Source organism: Rhamphochromis sp. 'chilingali' (assembly GCF_963969265.1).
Source record: "Rhamphochromis sp. 'chilingali' genome assembly, chromosome: 2".
NCBI classification, from domain to species: domain Eukaryota; kingdom Metazoa; phylum Chordata; class Actinopteri; order Cichliformes; family Cichlidae; genus Rhamphochromis; species Rhamphochromis sp. 'chilingali'.
The window spans coordinates 55,997,232-56,017,225 of NC_137930.1; the positions used below are offsets into that span (position 1 = coordinate 55,997,232).

The window sequence follows — 19,994 nt, forward strand, 5'->3', positions numbered from 1 at the left end:
TTGAGATTAAATTTTAAAAAAAAAAGAAAAGAAAAAAGCTTTAGATTTGCAGGTAGTTAAGCTATTTCTGCATGTTTGGTCATGACGCTAAAGTGGATTCTGTTGGCAACTTCATCTTCAGTCATACACTCAATTTAATGCTTTACAAAAAAAGAGCTAATAACCATATTACTCCAAAGTCTCCAACTAATCCTTGGAAATCTACCACAGCGAGACCACAGCACTACAGAAATCCAGTCAAGATAAATTTTATATAAAACAGTTTATTGATTTATCAACAACTGTCAGCTGTACAGTCCTTATGGATGATGCCACATGTATGCTACACAGTCTTAACTTGTGTTTATGATGAGACCATTCCCGTCTATGAGAAGATTGTAGTGAATATTATGAAATACTGAAGAAAGCAAAGAATACACCCAAAATGTCGAACGTGGTAATGGCGTTGCCTGCGTCCTTTATGAGTAACCAAGTCTTGCGTATCAGTCACAGGCTCGCAAACACAAGCGGCAATAACGATCTCTAATAGACTGATGGCTAAACTTTGCAGAGTGGAGCAAAGTTTTCATACAGTGGTTGAGTCAACAGAGTGAGCTCAAGTCACAGCTGCTTCTCTCTAAAACCCATCAATCCGACAGTTGATATAAATCCATTTTGATGTTATAGACAGGAGCCAGGGTTCAGTGAAAGGTCTTCATTTCAAAGCTGAAATTCTGCTGATCAGGGTCAAAAGGGTAAACATAACTGGAAACCATGATTTTTTTCCTCCCTACAGAAAAAAAAGCCTTTCCAGAATTCTCGACTGCAAAAATCCATGGGACAAATGTCTGTGATACAGCAAATAGCGAAGAAAAAAAAAGCCTTTGTCAGGGAGAAAAAAAAATACAAATTAGATTTCCGAAAAGGTCATTTTGGACAAGGAACATGAAAAAAAAAAAAAAAAAAAAAAAGCCGAGGAGGGGGAAAAAACTGAAATAGAATATCCTCTTACAAAGTCCTAATCTAATTTCCATCCCCGGAGGGGACAGAAAATCACGGAGAGAACAAGAAAGAACCATCACAAGCGTAACTGGACACCAAAATATAAATCTATAAAAGGCCTTTTATTACTCCATTATGTACACTTTTCACAGGACCTCCAAGGAGAAGCTCCAGAGCGAAGCGCCGCTTCTACTTGTGTCATGGAACTTTATCTCCACATTAAAAAGGACGAATAAAAAAAGAAATATCCAACAAACAGAAACAGCAAGACATTATTTTCTTCTCGGTGCCTTGGGAAACTGCACTCGCTGTACAAGTGTTAGTTGTATGAGTGAGGAAGGGCAGAGCCGAAGGACACAGCATCCAGTGCCACAATAACACCACCATCCATTTTCGTCTGGCACTGCCAAACTTCCTGCCCATCCACCTTGGAGCTGCAGGCAACATCCATGCTGTCTGTGTGAGGGAAGGAGGATGGAGGAAGTGTCTACTGTTCCTGAGCATGCTCCGATCCAAAGCAGTCTCTTCTAATAGATCACTTCATACACAGTGGCCTTCTTGTCACCAGAGCCTGTCACGATGTACTTGTCGTCTGCAGAAATGTCACAGCTCAGGACAGATGAGGACTCCTTGGACTGTTTAAAGAAAAGCAAACACACACACAAAAAACACTTTAATCTTGGAGGCAGTTAAACTTAAATGTTGCTGAGTAAGTTAAGTGGTGAAAATTAGCTGACTTCATGGCAAGATTAGATTGCACTGACATCAACTTCTGGCCTGACGGGCCTCAAAAAGGCGTCTTTGTCAGGTCAATAATTCAGGTTCAGTTTTCACTGATAGGATAGTCCTGTCAGACAGCGGTCGTTTTGCCCTTCCTCTTAGAGATCTGTGTGTACGTTTGGCCTGGCTACAGACAGAGTCCATTGATCTGCATACCTGGAATATGCTGGCGCCATAAGGAGTCCTCCAAGCATTCAACAGATTGTCCTTCCCGGTGCTTACGAACCATTTACCTGCAAAGACAACAAAAGTGCCATCAGGACACTTTTCACTAACAAGTAATAGGAAAAGTACCTACAAATGAAGAGTAGCCTTGAGATGACAACAAGCATTTACGCTATTTTAAAAAAGGCACTAATAAGGACAGGCAAAGGGCTCTTCACAGTTAAATACGGTCAGCTTTATCTGATGCTCTTTTTGTGTGTTTGTTCATACCGCAGTAGGCAAACTTGAGGGAAAGGACACAGCTTTCGTGCAGGTGGAGCTGATACTTGTCAGGCTTTGAATGGTGGAGCACTTCCACGTTGCTGCTCTCCATTCCCACAGCAAGCCACTCGCCAGTCGGACAGTAGCCCAAAGAAAAGATCTGGAGATCAAACAGGACAATAATTACAGACAGTTCTTCGGCCGAAAGGAAAACAGACTCCAGGTCTGGCCCCTTGCATTATGCAGCGTTGTACCTGTGAAGTGAAGTCGTGCTGCTGCAGCTGTCGACCCTCTCTCAAATCCCAGGAGCGAACAGTGTTATCGAGACCACCTGTCCACAGCTTAGTGCCATCATGGGATATGTCAATACAGCTAGCACCATCCGTATGACCTTGAAACTGCCTAAAATCAAAATCGGAAGGCATACAGACAGTTATTGACATTATCTTTTAAATTGACTCAAGCCCACATACTGGAAATAAAGTTTTGTTTCCGACCTAACGAGAGTCTGGTTATGCAGGTCCCAAACGGCAATGTTTCCATCACTGCAGCACGAGAAGCAGACTTTGGCATCAGGGCTGATGGCCAAGGCGTAGCACGCCGGGGCTGAGGAGGTGAGCTCAGCTTTGATCCGCGGTGTCTGGGAGGCCAGATCCCAGATGGTCAGTGTGCTGGCCTCGCCTCCGACAATCAATGTGCGACCATCAGGCAGTAGCTTACAGGAGCGGATGTAGTTATCCCTGTTCTGTTGCACCGAGGACAAAGCAAATCAATACATGTTCAAGGCAGTGGAGCTAGGGAGAGCTTTAGAAACAAACAAATCATGGGCGGAGGATAAAAAACGTCCTGTCATAACAAATAAACCAAAGATTGAACCTCAAACCTAATCTGAACTATGTGAATAAGTGTTTGGCTTGTTAATTTTTTTCTAGTGTTGAATGAAATAACATGTGTGTAAACATTAAGAAAAGCTGATGAGGTCCTCACCAAACAGTCCAGCTGGGACACGGGGCTCTTGCTGCCTGGTTGGCTCATGTCCCAGATTTTGACACAGCCTTTGCCACCAGTGTAAACGTGACGTGTGGGGTTGCTAATGGTGACAGCACAGACCACCTCACCATGGCTCAGTGTGTTGATCTGACGGGCGTGGCGTGGAATACCGGGACCAATGAGGGCGTCGGGTGGGAAGGGCACAGGCTGCATTTGACCATCTGCGCTGACATGGAAGGAGTACGCTCTGAAGGAAAAGACACGTGCCTGTCAGTATTTGATATCAGCTGTGTTACAAAAAAATTGATCTGCAACATATCTAGGGAGACACTTACGGTTTTCCGCCAGAAATAGATGTGAGGCTGGCTGGGAGGCCCGGGGCTCTCATGTGGGTGTGAGGATCAAACCCCTAAAAGATGATATGGGAATGTTTGACTAACATACTCAACTGTTATCAGAGTAAAATCCCTCATTGCATCCTGTACATGACTTTTAGATGATCCAAAACTACAGAAAAGGAAAGGGAAAGCCTTTACCATGGGAGTGCGTCCATAGGCTGCTGCTGCTGCAGCGCTCATCTGAGGGGAGATGTGCAGACCAGCATACACCCCAGGGCTAGTCAGGCCTCCGTTCATTTCATGATGGCCCATCATAGCAAAGGGGGTAGGATAGGACCCTGCAATGGATAGAGGTGTGCGCAAAGCTGGGGCTGCTGTAGACAAAGACAGGAGATGGAGATCGGTTTGTGGCCTAACAGTTTTGCAAATAATGGAAAAAAAATATCTCAGTTTCTGTAAAGTGAAGAGAATGGTACCAACCGAGAGCTTCCATGCCTGGTGGCTTGCCCAGGATGGGTCTGAGCCCAGGAGTCGAGCTGGTGCCAGGGGTGGGGGCATCGTTTCGGGGGGTGGGGGTGTTGGATTTGAGACCAGGCGTGGAGGATTTGTCATTCTGTCAAGGGAACGAGAGAGCAAGCACAATCACAATCCCGGAAACCAGGCACTGTGCACTGACAATTTGAAAGCAAACTGAACTTAATCCAATCTAATTCTGACAACCCTCATAGTCCTGCAGAGCCATAAACTGCTATTTATTCTAAAACCTATTATGGTCACAATGGAGATGGGGACGTTTTTATCCCCTTACTGCTTTGGCTTTAATCTTTTAGTGAGGCAGAGGGAAAAATCCTGGAATAGTTAAATACATTGAGCTATTAACAGAGAAGACCTGACTGATCCTGATGCGGGACAATATTATCCCTGACGTTTAGTCATGCACTTAAAGCACAGACAGCCACTGCTAATCCACTGCAGAAAACGTCCTAGATCTATTTGCACATGTCCCTTTGGTCTCTCGGCAATTGTCATTTAAAACCCTTTCTGTCCCAGTTTGTCCACAACTCTTTTGATGTCTTACATGACTGAGCTCCTTAGCCTTGGAGGAAGGGGTGCTTCCAGATGACGCCACTGATGCGGGGCTGTTGGGTGTGTCTTTCTTTGGGGGGCGGGGCTTGTCAATACCATTTTCAGGTGGTGAGTGGGCTGGGCTTGCCCTTGGAGTGGCAGGATCCTGGAGAAACACACCAGTAATATTTACATAAGAGCAATGTCACATCAATGTGCTACGAACAATTGCTGTGCAGCTCACCTCATTGGACACATCGACCACCAAGTCGTCGCTTTTCTCTCCGTCACTGTCCTGTAACAATAATTAGTAATCGTTTAACTTAACACACACAGATGGGGAAAAATTAAAAGCACAGACTCCAGGGATGTTGTTCTCTGGTCTAAACTTCATTAGTTTTTTAAATTAAATTGTGAACCTAAAGCAATTTTTTAAGTCACCATTCATAAGCATATTCATAAGCATAAGCATATTTCCCCGACATGCTGAACTACTCCTTCAGGGACTTACATATCTACTCATGCTGTCCTTCTCCTCCACTTTGCGTTTCTTAGAATCCAAGCTGTAGTCTGAGGAGCTGCGATGCTTCTCACTGGCTGTGCGTAAGCTTTCTGATGGGGATATTGAGTTATTCTGCAAAAGGGGAAAAACCAAACACGCTTTATTACCATTTTGTCTTCCTTCTGTAAGAGAGCGCAGCAAGTCACTCATCCATTACAAATTCACAGAGAACACACTGTGCCAATCCAAACACTAAAAATGCCTTATTCACACAATGATGGATACGGCGGACTCTTAAAATGCAGCTGTAGGCCAGCTCCAAACAGTACCCTGACACCAGCCAAGCCCAATCTCGCACACAAGCCTGTCCCTGGCCACACAACAGAATGGGCTGTTATCTGAACTGAATGGAGGAGGGCTTGTTTTCCGAGCTGGGCTCCCTCCTCCTCATAACTGGACAACAAACAGCCTCACAGGGACATGAGCAGTGTGTTGTAGCTGAACAGAGGGCCTTTTCTCCGGAATCAGTCAGGCTGAGCGTGAGAGAGAGAGAGAGATAGAGATGGGAGGAGAGAAAAACGAAAGTAAAGCGAGAGAGAGGGGGGAGAGAACCTATATGTTTTGGGTGCTGGGCATTGATTGCCGTAGTGCGCTTGGGCACCATGTCAGCTGAGGCTTTGAGCTCAGATAAAGAAAGAGAATCTATATCCTGCCAGTGGGCACGGCAGCGTGGGACTGACTGGTGCTTCTTCATGGAGCCTGCCCACACAAGCTGGGACAGCTCACTCTAAACGCCAAAAGAATGGGAGGCTTTAGGCAGGTGTCCAGCAGCTTTCACAGGAGTTTGCCACTTGCCTGTAAACTGCCAAGTTCTCCCGATTCTCTCTGTCCCTCATCTGAGGACCAAAGCGAAAACATGGACTAAGTCAGCGGCGACTCAGAGAAGTGAACAATGGCTGATGGACTAGCAGTCTGGGCAAAAAGCCACTGTCTGCATAATGGCTGACCTTTAAAGAGATGCTTAGCGTGACTCATTAGCCAAAGTCACCATTCTACTATCAGATGACCAGGGACGAGAGCACAGAAACAAAACAGGCCCGCTAATCGCCCCAGGACTTCCATTTCTTCAGACATGACTGCACCCATTCAGCTGGCCCGGCCTACAGAAACACAATCTCACAGGCCCATCACAAGCCATCATAGATCGCAGCATTTCAAATATAACGCTTTAGCAGGCCCAGCCAGACGAGGTGGAGAAGAAGAAAAAAAAGAAAAGAAAAACAAAACAACACTCCAGTTGTGTTCATAAATATTCATCACATGCCAAGAAGAAGAAAGAGAGAGAGCTGGTAAACAAGGGAGACAGTAGAAGGGATCAAATAAATCCTTTAAGAAGGGGAAGTCCAAGCCCTTCTTTAATTGTGATGAAATTACAAGGCTTCTAATCTATCTCACATGATACCAGTCATTTCCCCTTCTGGATTAAACACACACGATTTATATTCCAGACCTCATTTTCCATTAATCATTTTATTGAACTCAGATTACACCGCATGAAATCAGTATATGCATGCACTGATGGAAGGCTCTACTTGACACTTGCAGCGCAGATGAAAATGTGATGAATTACAAAAAAGCAAAACGAGTGCGGCTCGGGAAACTTACCGTGCTCTCTGTGTCGCAGACATCACGGTGGCGTCCGAGGTAAAGATGAAACCAAGCGGAGCAAAGAGAAAAACAAGTCACTTAGCACATCATAACAGATGCTTCTAGCCGAATGTGTGACAATCAACTGCAGGGCACAAGGCCCCTCTTATCGGCGTGTATTGGAGCTGCTGAATAGCTTATGCAGTCATGGGCTGGGAATGTACCAGCTCATTACCCAGACAGAATGTGAACAGACAGGATGTGCTCCTCACCTAAGGACCCTATGATTGTGAGAGTGAGAAGCACTCAGCACTAAATTGGTTTATGTCAGTTTAACATCTTTTCAGAACTGCTAAAATTAATATGCCTTTTGATTCTCGCAAATAATAACTAGCTAACAAAGCTATGGGGCCGAGCTCTTCTTCTCACCTCGGTGTTCGAGATCATGGTGGTTCTTTTCATCCTTTACTGGGAGGTGGGCTTGGCTCCCTAGAGCTCCTAGCGCCAGCAGCCCTGATCCGGAGCCCGTCACAGGGGGGATGCCAGGGGGCTGCAGGCCCGAGGGGTGAGGCGGCAACTGGACTGGAGGCCCATGGGCAGCATGGGAGAGGTGCTGTGCCTGGAGCTGCTGCTGCTGTAAGGTGACAGGGAGATAGACAGACAGACAACAAATGGGTTGGAGGAAAAGGGCGAGGAGAAACCACCAACTAAGCACGAGGCTAAACCCCAGATGATATTAGCACATTCACACGTCTATTACTGTCAGGAACACACAGCAATCCCCCTCAGTGCTATTTCCATACCAGGCCAGGGTGGCATAAGCCCTAGATCTGTGCTGAGGCGAGTAAAACCTATAACTGCCTGACCACTCTCAGCATGTGTAACACACGAGGCAGAGGTGCTCAAGTTATCGAAATAACCCACTAATCGCAGTGTATTATTGAAAACAACTGAAATATTTTTCATTCTACTTTATCCAAAAGGGAAAAAAGTCTGCTTCAGCCACATCTTAAAAGAGAAAATCATTATGCTTAAAGGTAAACTGGCACATATTCTACTGCAACAACACAACTCCTGTGCCTCTGTGATTTAAGCGATCAGAATACAAAACTCTGTCTGTGGGCTAAACAATACCCGCTTTTCAAACACATCCAGTGTCTGTTTACTGATCTCATAGTCACATTTCTGGATTGACGGAACATGAATCATTTGCGCACCCAAACTTTAAGAGACTGCGGGAACACAGAGTGCTAGAAGCTGGCACGCCTTCCCTCTCACTCTGAGTCTTTGAGTGTGTTTCTGAGTGTGTGTCTGGAAGGCTGCTGCGGGAGCGAGGACCAGGGGTCCCATGCTGGCACTCAGTCAACCCTCCAATACTCAGCATCAATATTTGAAAGGCACAGGGAAATAGATGGGAGTTAAAAGGCACTCAGCATGGAAGTAAGCAGTTTAAAGCAAGGTTAAATAATACTTAGCTGAGACACCAATAAAAACATCAGCAATTTATTACCCGTATACGAGCCAGCTGAATAATTCAGATGCTGTTACAGCACACTCCTCTCTCTTTTTACAAGACGGATTTCAATCAGTGGCCATTTATGGCCATTTCAGGAATATTAGAATCTTTGTAATGACCAGGGAGGTAGTGCGACGCATAGAAGACGGTGGTGGGCAGGCCTAACACATAATTAAAAATACATTAACTCAGCAGGAACTCCTAAATTCTGTAGCAGGAATACAAAATACTTAGTGCTTAAATATGTCCTTAGAAATATAATCCACATTGTTCTTTTGTTTTTCTGTTGTAGAAGTAGAGAGGACTAGCATGACTAATAGCTAACTTTTTAACTTGCAACCTTGTGCTTTGTTACATGGGGCAGATGTCAATCCAATTACAAAACGTACCCAAGACAGACACAGCTCTCTCTCTCTCTCCGTGTCTGTCTGGGAGCCTAAGAGAGCGAGTGTGTTATAATATTGTGTCCATGAGGGAAATTAAGGAGCCAGTTCATTGGCAGGGGAGAGCCATCCTTGCTCATTGTGTTTAATGAGGCACTGATGGGTAATAAGCATGGCTGATCAGCAACAGCCCTCATTACAGGGGCCATAAATGAAGACAATAATAAATAAATAAAGGAGTCTGGCCTATTTTCTCTAATTTAATATTCTAAGATAAAGACCTACTCTTTGCTCCTTTTTCCTCTAACTGAGTGTAGTTTAAAATGCCTTGTTTATGACGCGGATATTTTGGGTATTTTCTAATCTGCCAGAAAACGCTGCTTGTCAGGTTCATCTCAACACATGCAGCTGCCCCAGTTTCATTCTATTAATGGCCCTCAGCTCCATCAATAAGACATGCAGCTGGCTCCTGGATGCTTCCTGTCTACCTGGCACGCTCTTTCACCTTGCTTTACAAAATACATGAGGATTTTGGCATGCCTACAGAGCTTCTTCTTAATGAATAACTAATGGCAAGGTATTCGTAAAACATACAGTGGTTACATTTCCTCCTCCTCTGACGTGAGCGACCTGAGTGACCCGGGTGGGAGCTTTACTGTTTCATAAAAACTGTCCTGGTTCCCACAAAAGACCACAAACTAAAACTCTGAGCTTGTCAGATAGCTCATAAAATGTTTTCTTAATGCTTTGAAAGCCCAAAAAGGCACAGTCAGATGATGAAAAATACAAATTCAAATGTACAACATCCTAGTACTGTGATGCTCCAAATGTGAAAATCATATAGAACACAAAAAGCCCCACTAGTGAAATCTCCTATTCTTAGGAACTACTGCAGCAGCTGCTCTTCCAAAAACTGTAATAAAGCATCCATTTCAGTCCAACAGAGGAGTAACAAACAGTTTTCCATCACCTCAAGACACCCACTCAGGCAAATTCTAGGGAGCAATTATCCAGGAACAAAAGGTCACCAAGGGGGTTATTAATTGAATTCCAATATGTGCTTCCAGTCATCAAGTGAGCCTTTAGGCTAGTCTTCTGTGTGCGCCGGAGAGTCTACAGTAGTCACAAGATCACAGACAGTTTGAGCTTTCTATCACAGGTGAAACCAATCACTTTCATTATAGCACGCCAGGGTCAGCACAGCTGATCAATGAGGAGCAGATGGCGTTTGGAAGCCACGATGAATGCAGCGGATTACAGCTCGCTGCCGTGGCGTGAAAAGAACTGTGCAGCGGAGCTGTGGTGGCTGACGACTGTCTGTGCTGTCTCAGTTAGCTTGCAGTGCTGGCTGTGTTTAGTTCACCCTCAGCCTTTTAATTCCCACAGCAATCCAGGTCAACTGTGAGAGATGAGGCTCCTCATTAAAACCTTAGCCAATTAAAGCAATATGAGCTGCGAAGGGGGATCTCGAGAGCTCTCAGGCTCGCATTTATCAACACACAACAAGGCACTGAAGATGCCACCGAGGCCAAAGCTAAAGCAATGCATGAGTCTTTTTTTGGTTTGTTTTTGGGGTGTAGTTGCCAATATTAATAGTTTCGTTTGAATTTAATAGTGAAAAATAAGTCATGAAATGAAAAAAAAAATAGTGATGACACATTTGATTTAAAAAGAGGCAAATCTGCACTATAAGTGTAGCAAGTGGTGTATTACAATGTGTTCACTCAACAGTTCAGACTACTCGGTATATGAATTTGATGTGAAGGTTTGCCCCTACCCAAGGTCAAATAAAGGAATAAAAGGGGGTATACACACGGTGAGAGGCAGATTGGGAAGTCCACGTACCCCGATGATGGCATTCAGCTCAGTCATAGTCACCTGCTTAGCCCTCTCTACTGCCTGAGCAACCTGCTGTTGGTGCTGTGGACAGACATTTGCAAAAGATTATTTATCACACATCCACACTTGCTCATCTATGAATTTCACAGTTTTTTTCCAAAGCAACACTAAAATTATAAAGGTGAGATAAAATGCTCTTAACCACAATTATTCCCAAAAGCAAGGAGTATTATCTTAAGGGTACAGGCAACAATAAGTGGCGTTGCTTTAGTAGTAAACTGTGACACCGTTTGGAAACCGGGCTCAAAACTCACCTCTTGTGACAGGAAAGGCATAATTTGAGCTAAAATTGCGTTGAGCCGTTTGGCAATCTCCGTCTGGAAAACAAAGAAAGGGGAGCAAAATGAGACAGTAAAGTATGAAAGAGACAGTGACTTCATATAACCCCGCCTTTAATGTTTACACCGATTAAGTCAATTACTGCGGCAATCAGAACTGCTTGACTCAACATCCTCTAAACAGCGTGATATTGACATTTGAAATATTTAAAACATTAGGAGAGCCCAGGGGGATGGAGCACAGCTGTGCTAAGAGTGCACTCCATGCTAAACGGATATGAGCAGGCAGAGTGCTGCTGTGTTGAGAGGATCCTCTCTCACTCTGCCCTTCTTCCCCTCATCTGCGAATGTGCTGTCCTGCAGTTAACCTCAGAGTTAAACCACACAACCACACCCCAGGAAGGAAGGCCTACTAACTACAGCGCATTGTTTACTTACATGTAACGGTGTGGGGAATTTACATTAACAATTAGGACTGCAGAGAATGCAAAGACAAACGGTAATAACATTGTAGGGGAGACACCTTCAATCAATACCATTAAGCAAGCAGCCTGTGTCGTAAGTGGCGTTTGCTAAAGCTACAGCTTTAGCCCAAGCCGTTTCTCACTGCAATCAAGCACCCAGCCCACCAACCTCATAGCCTCCCAACATCCACGACGCCCTGCCTCCATTCTTCTGCTTGTCTACCAACTGCCATGGCAACGGCTGCAGCCCTATCTTGCTGGGATCATTATGCAAATGGAACCTCTGCTTGACCGTAACAGGCTTTAAAATCATATTACGTGCTTGGAGGCAGGTCATTAAATTGAATTTTCAGCCTGTCGATCACATGAACGTACCAAATGAATGGTGGATAAAAAGAGCAGTAGGAGGAGGTGTGCGGGGAAAGATCGGGGGCGGGGGGCTATGCTCCACGCCCCCCACCCCCCCCAGTCTCCTGTAAAAACACTGCACAGCCGGCCTGCTCTGCCTCTCTTTCTCCTTCCAGGGAAAGGAGATGAGACTTTCAGGTTCAAGCTCTGCACTGGGAGCAGAAAAATAACAGCGCCAAAGCTACATCATCTTTGGAATTTATGAGCCGCAGTTCAACCCAGGGCCACTGCAGAACACAAACACATCACAGGGATTTTCTCTGATTTTTCATTTGGAGCAGCAGCACACACAATGTACTTTGCAGACCGCTAGCTTATTTATTACACATGGCAGAAATGCCAGGCAGTTTTGGCAGCCAGACATATTACCTCTAAGCAGAGCCAGAGAGATTGGAGAGTAATGTCCAACAGAACGAGACCTGCTGACCCAAGCTGCAACATGGATAGCCACTTAGCCAGTAAAGCCAGCAGGACAACCAACAACAAGCTGAAGATGCAATATCAGATGAAGCCGCGGATCAGATGCAATAATGCCAAACAAATATATGGCAGCATGTGTCACAGGAAGTACAATAGTCCAAAAGATAACAATGACTATAACTTGATTATTGCCCGCAGACAAAAAAAAGAAAAAGAAAAAAAAGAAAGAGACTGAACCGCGGTCCCCTTTGGCACACAATAAATGTGACCTACAGGTAATAAAGATAAATGTTTTACGAGCGCTGGTATTAATGCAACGTAGTAAGTGTTCTAGAAAGAGCTGAAGGAGCCCCACAGAAATGGTCGAAAAGCGACAGGACCCGTATAATCCATGTTTGTTCAGATAAGCCATGTAAATAGCAGTCGGACATTTGACAGGATTTGCAGAAAGGCCTCGAGCGCACGGCCCATTCCTCTGTAGCTTAGTGTCATGGTGACAGCTGGCTGGGAAAGGTCAGGAGGTGGCTGATCCACTCTGCCCTAAACAACTGGCAGTCTCTACACTCTCACAGCACAACATGCAAATACACGGAAAAGGCAACAACTCAACTCGCCACTGCTGTCAAAATAGATACGGTGCAGAGCTGGGAGGATTTCTTTTTTTCCCCCCTGCCGGCAGATAAAAATTGGGCTGTTGTCACTTTAAGCAGATGACAGCTTGGCCCTTGAGAGGCTGGCTTTGCACTGCCGCTACACAATTACAGGTACTCGGACCTGTGTAGCACCACTTTAAGAGCACTCTCAGGCTGGCTTGTCAATGGTGTGCAGAGAGGTATTCGCCTGTTGCTATCAGCAATGGGAAAATGGACTCGAGACACTGATGAGTATTAAATGTAGAGCGAAAACAAGTGGTGGCTCTGGTCACATGATCCATCTATAAACAATACTTGACTAGTCCCATTTAGAGGCTCGGCAATTTTGACAGCGTTGCCTCATGTCAGGTTTTCAGAGTAAGAAGAAAAACATCAGAGTTTGTTTAAGCCAAAAAATGATGCTTCCACTAAACCAGTCTTTGATAAAGAAGTGTAGTGAGTCCAGAATTAGTTTCTAATTGGCATTTAAAGTTATTGGTATTGATTTGAAAAATGCTGAAAAGCTGCATAAATGAATACGTGAGTCACTACTGTGATTAGTCTTGTCAGCTGCAGCAGTCGAGCTGTGTTTTTTTTTCCTAAACAAAGCATGACACAATCTAAAAAAACAATAAACTTATTCTAACAAAAACAGCATAAGAACATAACCGTTGTTGTTACGCCACATCTTAAAGTACAGTCAAGTAACTTTTCTGCTTATGTAAGTGAAACTGACACCCAACAGTTCACACCCTGAAATTATTACACTGCAGTCCAGTCCCACATGACAGATTGGGGATATGGAAGTACTGATGGCTTGGAGAGCCACAGTTCCTCCAACCACTTTTCACTGCACGCCTCTTTTGTATGAAGACTGCAGACAGCCTGTTGGCTGACCAAGTTTGCTTTGGCGCTCGCCACGGCAGATACTTTGCTACTTAGCAAATGATTCCTGCAGACATGGCTGCGTTACGGCCGTAGGTAACGACCTAATCTGATTGACTCTTAGCACCATACAAGCCCCAAACCCCATGCAGCTCTTGGAAAACAAGCACCATATGAAGATAATTACCAGCTGACATCATGCAGCAGAAATTAGCAGTTTGCATCGACAAACTGACATGGCTGATAGAGAGGGATCAGATAACACCACGAACGTCAGTCTAAGCTTTGCCCGTGTACGCATTCTGAAATGTGAATTATGTCCCTGCACAGTAATGAAAAAGGCACAGTTAGAGGAATGAATTTCCTCACCATGGAATAAATCTCCTGGCAGGAAAATAATATGCCTGTGTGCATCCAATAATCCATCCCAACCCTGCCTGTTAACCGCTCCCCATCTTCTCCTCCTCCCCTGCCTGAGCTGTAAGCTGGGGGAGCTGCATGGACGGGGCCCACACTGTTTGCTCACAAACACGCCGTTCAGCAGGTTAGGGCCCCACTGATGAATTATTCAAGCGCTTCCATCAGCTCTGTTGAGGTTCCTGATAAAAGTCAGGCGCTAAAATGGATCAGTCGATTAACCTGTTTACACAGAGCTGGGCTGTTGCCCCGCCTCCAGCTCTATTCTCCAACTTGTCTCCTGATACCATCCCCCCCACCTCTCTCCTCTGGTTGGCGATAAGTGCCTGACAGAAGCTATCAGAAGGGCCTGAGCCCTGACAGACATGTGGAAGTGTGACACACAGCACAGACACTGATGGATCGCCCTAACACGCCAACCCACCGTGTCGCCAACGCTGTCATTATAACCAAGCCAGGCAGTCGCAGGGGGGCGCGGGAACATAGACAATGAAATGTCACTCATTCACACAATCTCTATCACTTCAGTGCGATTTATCTGCGGAGACATACAAGATAGGATCTTCTGATAAAGATAAGACCACAAAGAAGTGACTAAAGGACTTTTGCTCTGCTGGTGTAATTACTTTATCCTGATAAAAAGAAATACTGACCTATCAGAGGGCCTCTCTTTTTAATCATTAAGTCAAAAGGCTAAGCCTGCCAAAGTCTACCTTTAATCTTATCAGAAAGCTGAGTCAAATCCCGGATGCACAGCATATGCAAATTTCCAATAACGGCTCACAGCACTTGTACAAGCTGTGGCAGAAGTTTGGGGTTGTGTTGTTGTTTGTGTGCAGTGGATCTGCCTGTTTTCAGACCATTACTGATGCTCAGTTCAGCTCACAGCCTGTAAGTGGCTCCGCCTGGATCTGACATCCCCTGACACCGTGGAAAACCAATGAGCTGAAAAATATGAGCAGCACTGTGATACGTACCTGCTTGTGCATCTCAATGTTCAGCCCGTAGGACATCTCGTAATACTGAAATGAAAGCAGGGATTTAATTGTGGTTAGTGACGTCAGCGCAGTTACAAGATCTGATGATATTTATTACGTGTAACAACAGGCGAGTGTTTTTGCGCTCTGCACTCATGAGACTGGCGTAACCTTAATGTAATTATCGCTGCGCTGATTCCATCACGGTCAGGGTTTGAACACTATAACGCCTATATAAAAAGTGTTTTTACAGGAAAAGGAGATACGTTATAAGATCAGATAACAAAAGGATTTCTTTGAGCAGCTCAGAGTGAATAGCCAATAAATCAATGCTTCGCTGTTTGCAGTGTGGGCGGAAAAGAGAGGGTTAGAGTTATTGATCAGCTTAAGCCCTCAGATCCCTGTGATGTTTGTTTACTTAGAGTAACGCGGTTGCTCAACACTTATTTCCAGCCAGGTCAGTCTGTCTGGCTGAAATGTAATCCGCCGAGCCCACAAGTGGCAGCCGGAGCAGAAATGGCTTTCCAGTCAGCGTCTATTTGATGAGGCCAATGCATTATTCAGTCCATTAGCTTCTTCGAAAATTACTCTCAAACAAGAGAGCCATTCTGTCTGAGATCAGAGCCCCACAGCCATGGCGTAACCTGACACCGAGCGCTGGCTGTGGGATACTTCCCAACATGTTTACCTAACCTCCTGCTTGTCAGGCCGACATGCTGTTTTCCTCTGAGCAAAAAAAAAAAAGAAGTTTAATTTAAGGCTGCATGCATTGGTTTAAATAATTCCCGGTGTGTTTACCTGGGATAGCCTTCTTAGTGTGTCATGTCTGAGCTAATTTTTTGCGTCAGGGGCACACCTATGTTTTTCTAAAACGCTACTTTAAAAAAAAAAAAAAAAAAGCAAGCTAATGATTAAGGTTTACAAAGAAGCTGAGTATAAAGGAGACTGCAGTGTGCTCCACGTCCTCCATTTTGTTTACTGTGGTGTATTTTCCCACACGCTGCTCTGGGCCTCCGCCCTCAGCTCACACCTAATTTATGGCCATGCATATGTCTGAGCGTGGAGTCTCCTAGGAGAATAATCAGATCAGCACACACAGAGGGCAACACTGCAGCCGACCCTTGGAGATCAGGGGCATGCTATAATGGAGCGGCAGCCCACTGCCGGCCGCCTGTCAGGAAGCGCTCCTCTGTAACAACCTGCTACATCAACCCCCACGGGGGGGCTTTCACAGGCCTGTACCTGCCACTCAGCCCGCCCTAACAACCACATAGGTGATCACAATAGCCCCGTCTCACTCCACCCCAACTAGATCTTCAACAAGCCGTGCAATCTGGAAACCATAATTGCTTTCAGTTGTAACACAATCTTACCATGACATAGTGGCGCTGCATCTCTGTCTTCTCATTGGCCAGTTTGTCATACTCCACCTTAAGACTTAAAATAGGAGACCAGGTGTCATTTTCAAGCGTCTGTGGCACTTCAATCACTTAACCACTTAACAGAGATGTGCACAGGATAAAAACGGGGATGCTTTTAAAAAAACAAACATATATGCTCCTACAGAAGTCAACAGTCAAATATTAGCGTTAACCTCAAAATCCAATAGAGTAAATGTTGACACTGCCATTCTTTGAGTATAATCATTACCTGTGATACTGGGCTTGGAGGAATTGAAATTCATCTTTAATCCTGTCACAAGACTCTGCTACGGTGAATTTGAAGCCAGGCTGGCCAGGCTGATGTGGAGCCTGAAAGAGAAAAGAAAAGAAAAGTGGTTGTAAAAAAAAGAAAAAAAAGAAAAAAAGAGAGAGACAGAGAAAGTTTTATTCTGCATTGTGACCTGCTAAGGAGAGCTGAACAGTTCACACATTTAGACTCAGGCTTTTAGGATAACATCTCCTCTGCGGGAAGACATTACCACAAGGTGGGTCTGATTCACACCTCCAGGGGGTAATAACACATTAGCTTTCACACCAAATATGAAATGTAATTTCAAAAAAGAAATTCAAATCACCACCACCACTACCACCACCTGTCTTCACGTTCAGACACAGTCATATGCAAGTGTCTGGCTGAGTAAATATCTCCAGGGATACAAACAATCTGCATCCATTTAGTACTGACTGCATATTCCGATGAAGCATAAATGCACTGTAATGAAACCCATACAGAAATCTGATGACCTGCATTAAGAGCGGAAAACGCTTTGCAGGGCATGTTTCAGGAGAACGTGGGGGAGGACACGGCACAGGCAGGAACCATACACCAGCACCAGTGTTTTGTAATAAATATGCAATCTTCTCTAAGTATAGGTGAAGCGAGTCTTACCGGATGTCGGCCTTGTGGATACATCTTGAAATGTATCCTTTGTTTATCCCTCCAGTGTACAGGTCCTTTGGCAAAACGGGTGAAATTTGCTCACAGCCACACCAGTCTCAGCAGACAGGGCCGAGGGGAGTGAGGGAGGGGGGAGGCAGGGGATGAGGAGAGGGGGGGAGGGAGGTCGTGAAAATCCTGTGTTGAGAAATGACGCGGTTTAATCTATAACCGTAAAAATAAAATAGAAAAAAAAAACACACACACACATACACTTTACACTGTTTACCAATAAGTAAGTAGTCACCACAGCACACTAGTCCCAGTTACCGCAGCAGTTCGAGCCGAGTCAGGGAAGCAGCACAACAGTCGAGCGCTTCTGTCTTCTTGATGACCTTATTCGGTCAGTGGTCAGACTCGATATCCTAACAAATCTCAACGTGCAGTTTAACATGATGCCAACACGTAGACGAGGTTGGAGAAGCCACTTATCCGCCGTGCAATTTTAATGCTCAGATCCGTTTCGTTCTTTAATAAAAATAATAATAATAAAAGGGAAAAAAAGAACGGAAACTGACTGCTGTTTGTGAAATGACCACCACCGCCCCCTCACCCGGTCCGTAGGACGTCTACAGGCAGGCCATAAGCGACAGCCGCTGGCTTGCACCTACTGTTTGACTCCCGCTCAGAGTCGTGGAAGCGGGGTCGAGCGTACGCCCAAAAATTAGACAAAAAACTAAGAAAGAAATCAACAGCTCTTGTAAATACGTACCCGTGCGTGAGTCCGAAGCGTCCGTCCGACTTCTGCTCCCGAAGAAAATACTGAGCAGGCTATAATTCATGCGTTTAATCCCTCCTAATGTAAGCCTGGTGGACGCAGTTTTCGTCAAGCATCCTCTCTCCCTCGCTCTCTCCAGAACGCACCCAGCCGGGCTGGGAGAAAATTTTTAGTGCGGTCGGGCTCGATTAAACTATACTTTATTCTTCAACCGCGAACCTCCGAGGAATGTGCGCCTTCTGCGGCTGGTTAATCCCACAAAGAAGAAGAAGAAGAAGAAAAAAATAAATAAATATGCTTCCAAAATCTGTCTTCCGACTCGAAGAGGTTGGAGATTCTTTAAAAACGTAACATGGTACTCTCCACAATCTCGCGTTTCCCCCAGTTGTCCAGCTTACCCCGGTTGCCACACACAGGCAGCAGGGCTGAACTGCCGTGAAAGCGCCTATCTGTCCAATCGCATTACTCGGAAGGAATACGGCCACATCTGCCTATCGGAGAGCGACGGCCCCCACGTGGGGTGCAACGGTACATGACATCATCCCGCGGATCCACAAGGCATCATCCGTCCGTCCCACCGTGTACAACAGCAACAACAGCAGGCATTGATGTGCCGACGATGATATCCAAATTTGACAGAGACAGCACAAATTCCACATCCGCGCTTCATTAGGGTGTTTTCCTTTCCCCCCTCACTGTGTGTGCGCGCCTCCGACATAAGATGATGAATTTTTTTTGAGGGGGTAAGACCACCAGCGGGACGGGGGAGGAGGAGGGGTGGGGGTGTACGGTGAATTTTTATCCCCACACTCAGAAAAACGGATGAGGGGAGTGCTTCTTGTAAAACGTGGTTACAAAATACGAAGAAATGCTAACACGAAATATACAAAGTAGCGGGCAAAACCAGAAATATCCGGGTTTAACCCCCCCTCCCTCTCGCCACCACTATCACTACCTCTTCCTACACGCACAGCGTGAAGGGCACAATATAATGACCAATCGATCGACGACACCCACCAAAATTGAAGCCACGGGAGCGTCTCGATATAATTTCTCGTAAGTGTTTCGAGATTCTTGAACAACATACCCGCTCGTCTACCTATCAGCATTTGGATGATAGTTGCTCAGCGGGGGAAGAGGAGATGATTGCCTTTGTGTGATATGAACATCAGCCATGTCTGAGCGCTGCCTCTGCGCCTTGTTTTGAAGGTTCGGCTCTGCCCCCACGTGGGACTCCTCTGCGGCTTTAAGGCCTCTCGTCCAATGGCCGCGCGGCGCACTTACTCGCCGGCTTCCTATTGGCCCGCCGGCGCCAAGCCTGTCATTCACGCGGCAGCGTTGTCAATCAATACCACGCGGGGTCAAGCGCTGACAAATGCCTGTGCTCCTCGGTCCTCTGCCTGTGAATAGAGCCTGGAATGGCTGCTTAATTAGCTTCGAATGGCTTTTCTCTCCAGTTCAAACAATCTGTTACCACCACGTGGTAATGAGAGCCTACATTAAACAAAGGAAGAAAGGAAGCATGCAAACAGTTGTAACATTACAACCTGTAGTTTTCCTTTACATATGGGCCTATGTAACTAGCAGACAAAAGGCTCTTGTTTACCTTTATCACAGAGGCCAATCCACTTGTTCTAACATTAGACATGATATTAAAGTTGTGTTGTATAGATATGTGTTTTGCTTTCACAAGGCAGAAATGTGACACTTGACTGCTTGTGTATATGTAGCTACTAACTATGTGTGTTTCTCGGTTGTGAAACAAAAGAGGCAACACCACATCCATACAGCTGCAAATGAAAATCACATTATCTCTGATCTTTCTAAAGTGCTACATGCATTCAAAGCTGCTAAATTAGCAACAGATGCGTGTGAAATCTTCACACATA

General features: G+C 45.3%; 1 protein-coding gene across 1 annotated transcript; it reads right to left on the bottom strand.

The window, feature by feature from the left end:
- Positions 1-243: 243 nt before the first annotated feature.
- tle3a (TLE family member 3, transcriptional corepressor a) lies at positions 244-18,800 on the bottom strand. The gene is made up of 21 exons (XM_080874115.1): positions 18,100-18,800; positions 17,340-17,525; positions 16,659-16,759; positions 16,382-16,445; positions 15,009-15,053; positions 10,782-10,844; positions 10,474-10,548; positions 7,159-7,363; positions 6,748-6,755; positions 5,092-5,214; positions 4,825-4,875; positions 4,594-4,746; positions 3,996-4,128; positions 3,714-3,889; positions 3,513-3,586; positions 3,175-3,424; positions 2,685-2,932; positions 2,442-2,589; positions 2,197-2,347; positions 1,918-1,994; positions 244-1,616 (listed from the first exon to the last, which is right to left on the bottom strand). The coding sequence occupies exons 2-21, from the start codon at positions 17,361-17,363 to the stop codon at positions 1,509-1,511; spliced, it is 2,277 nt and encodes a 758-aa protein (XP_080730241.1). The 5' UTR covers positions 17,364-17,525; positions 18,100-18,800; the 3' UTR covers positions 244-1,508.
- Positions 18,801-19,994: the final 1,194 nt, after the last annotated feature.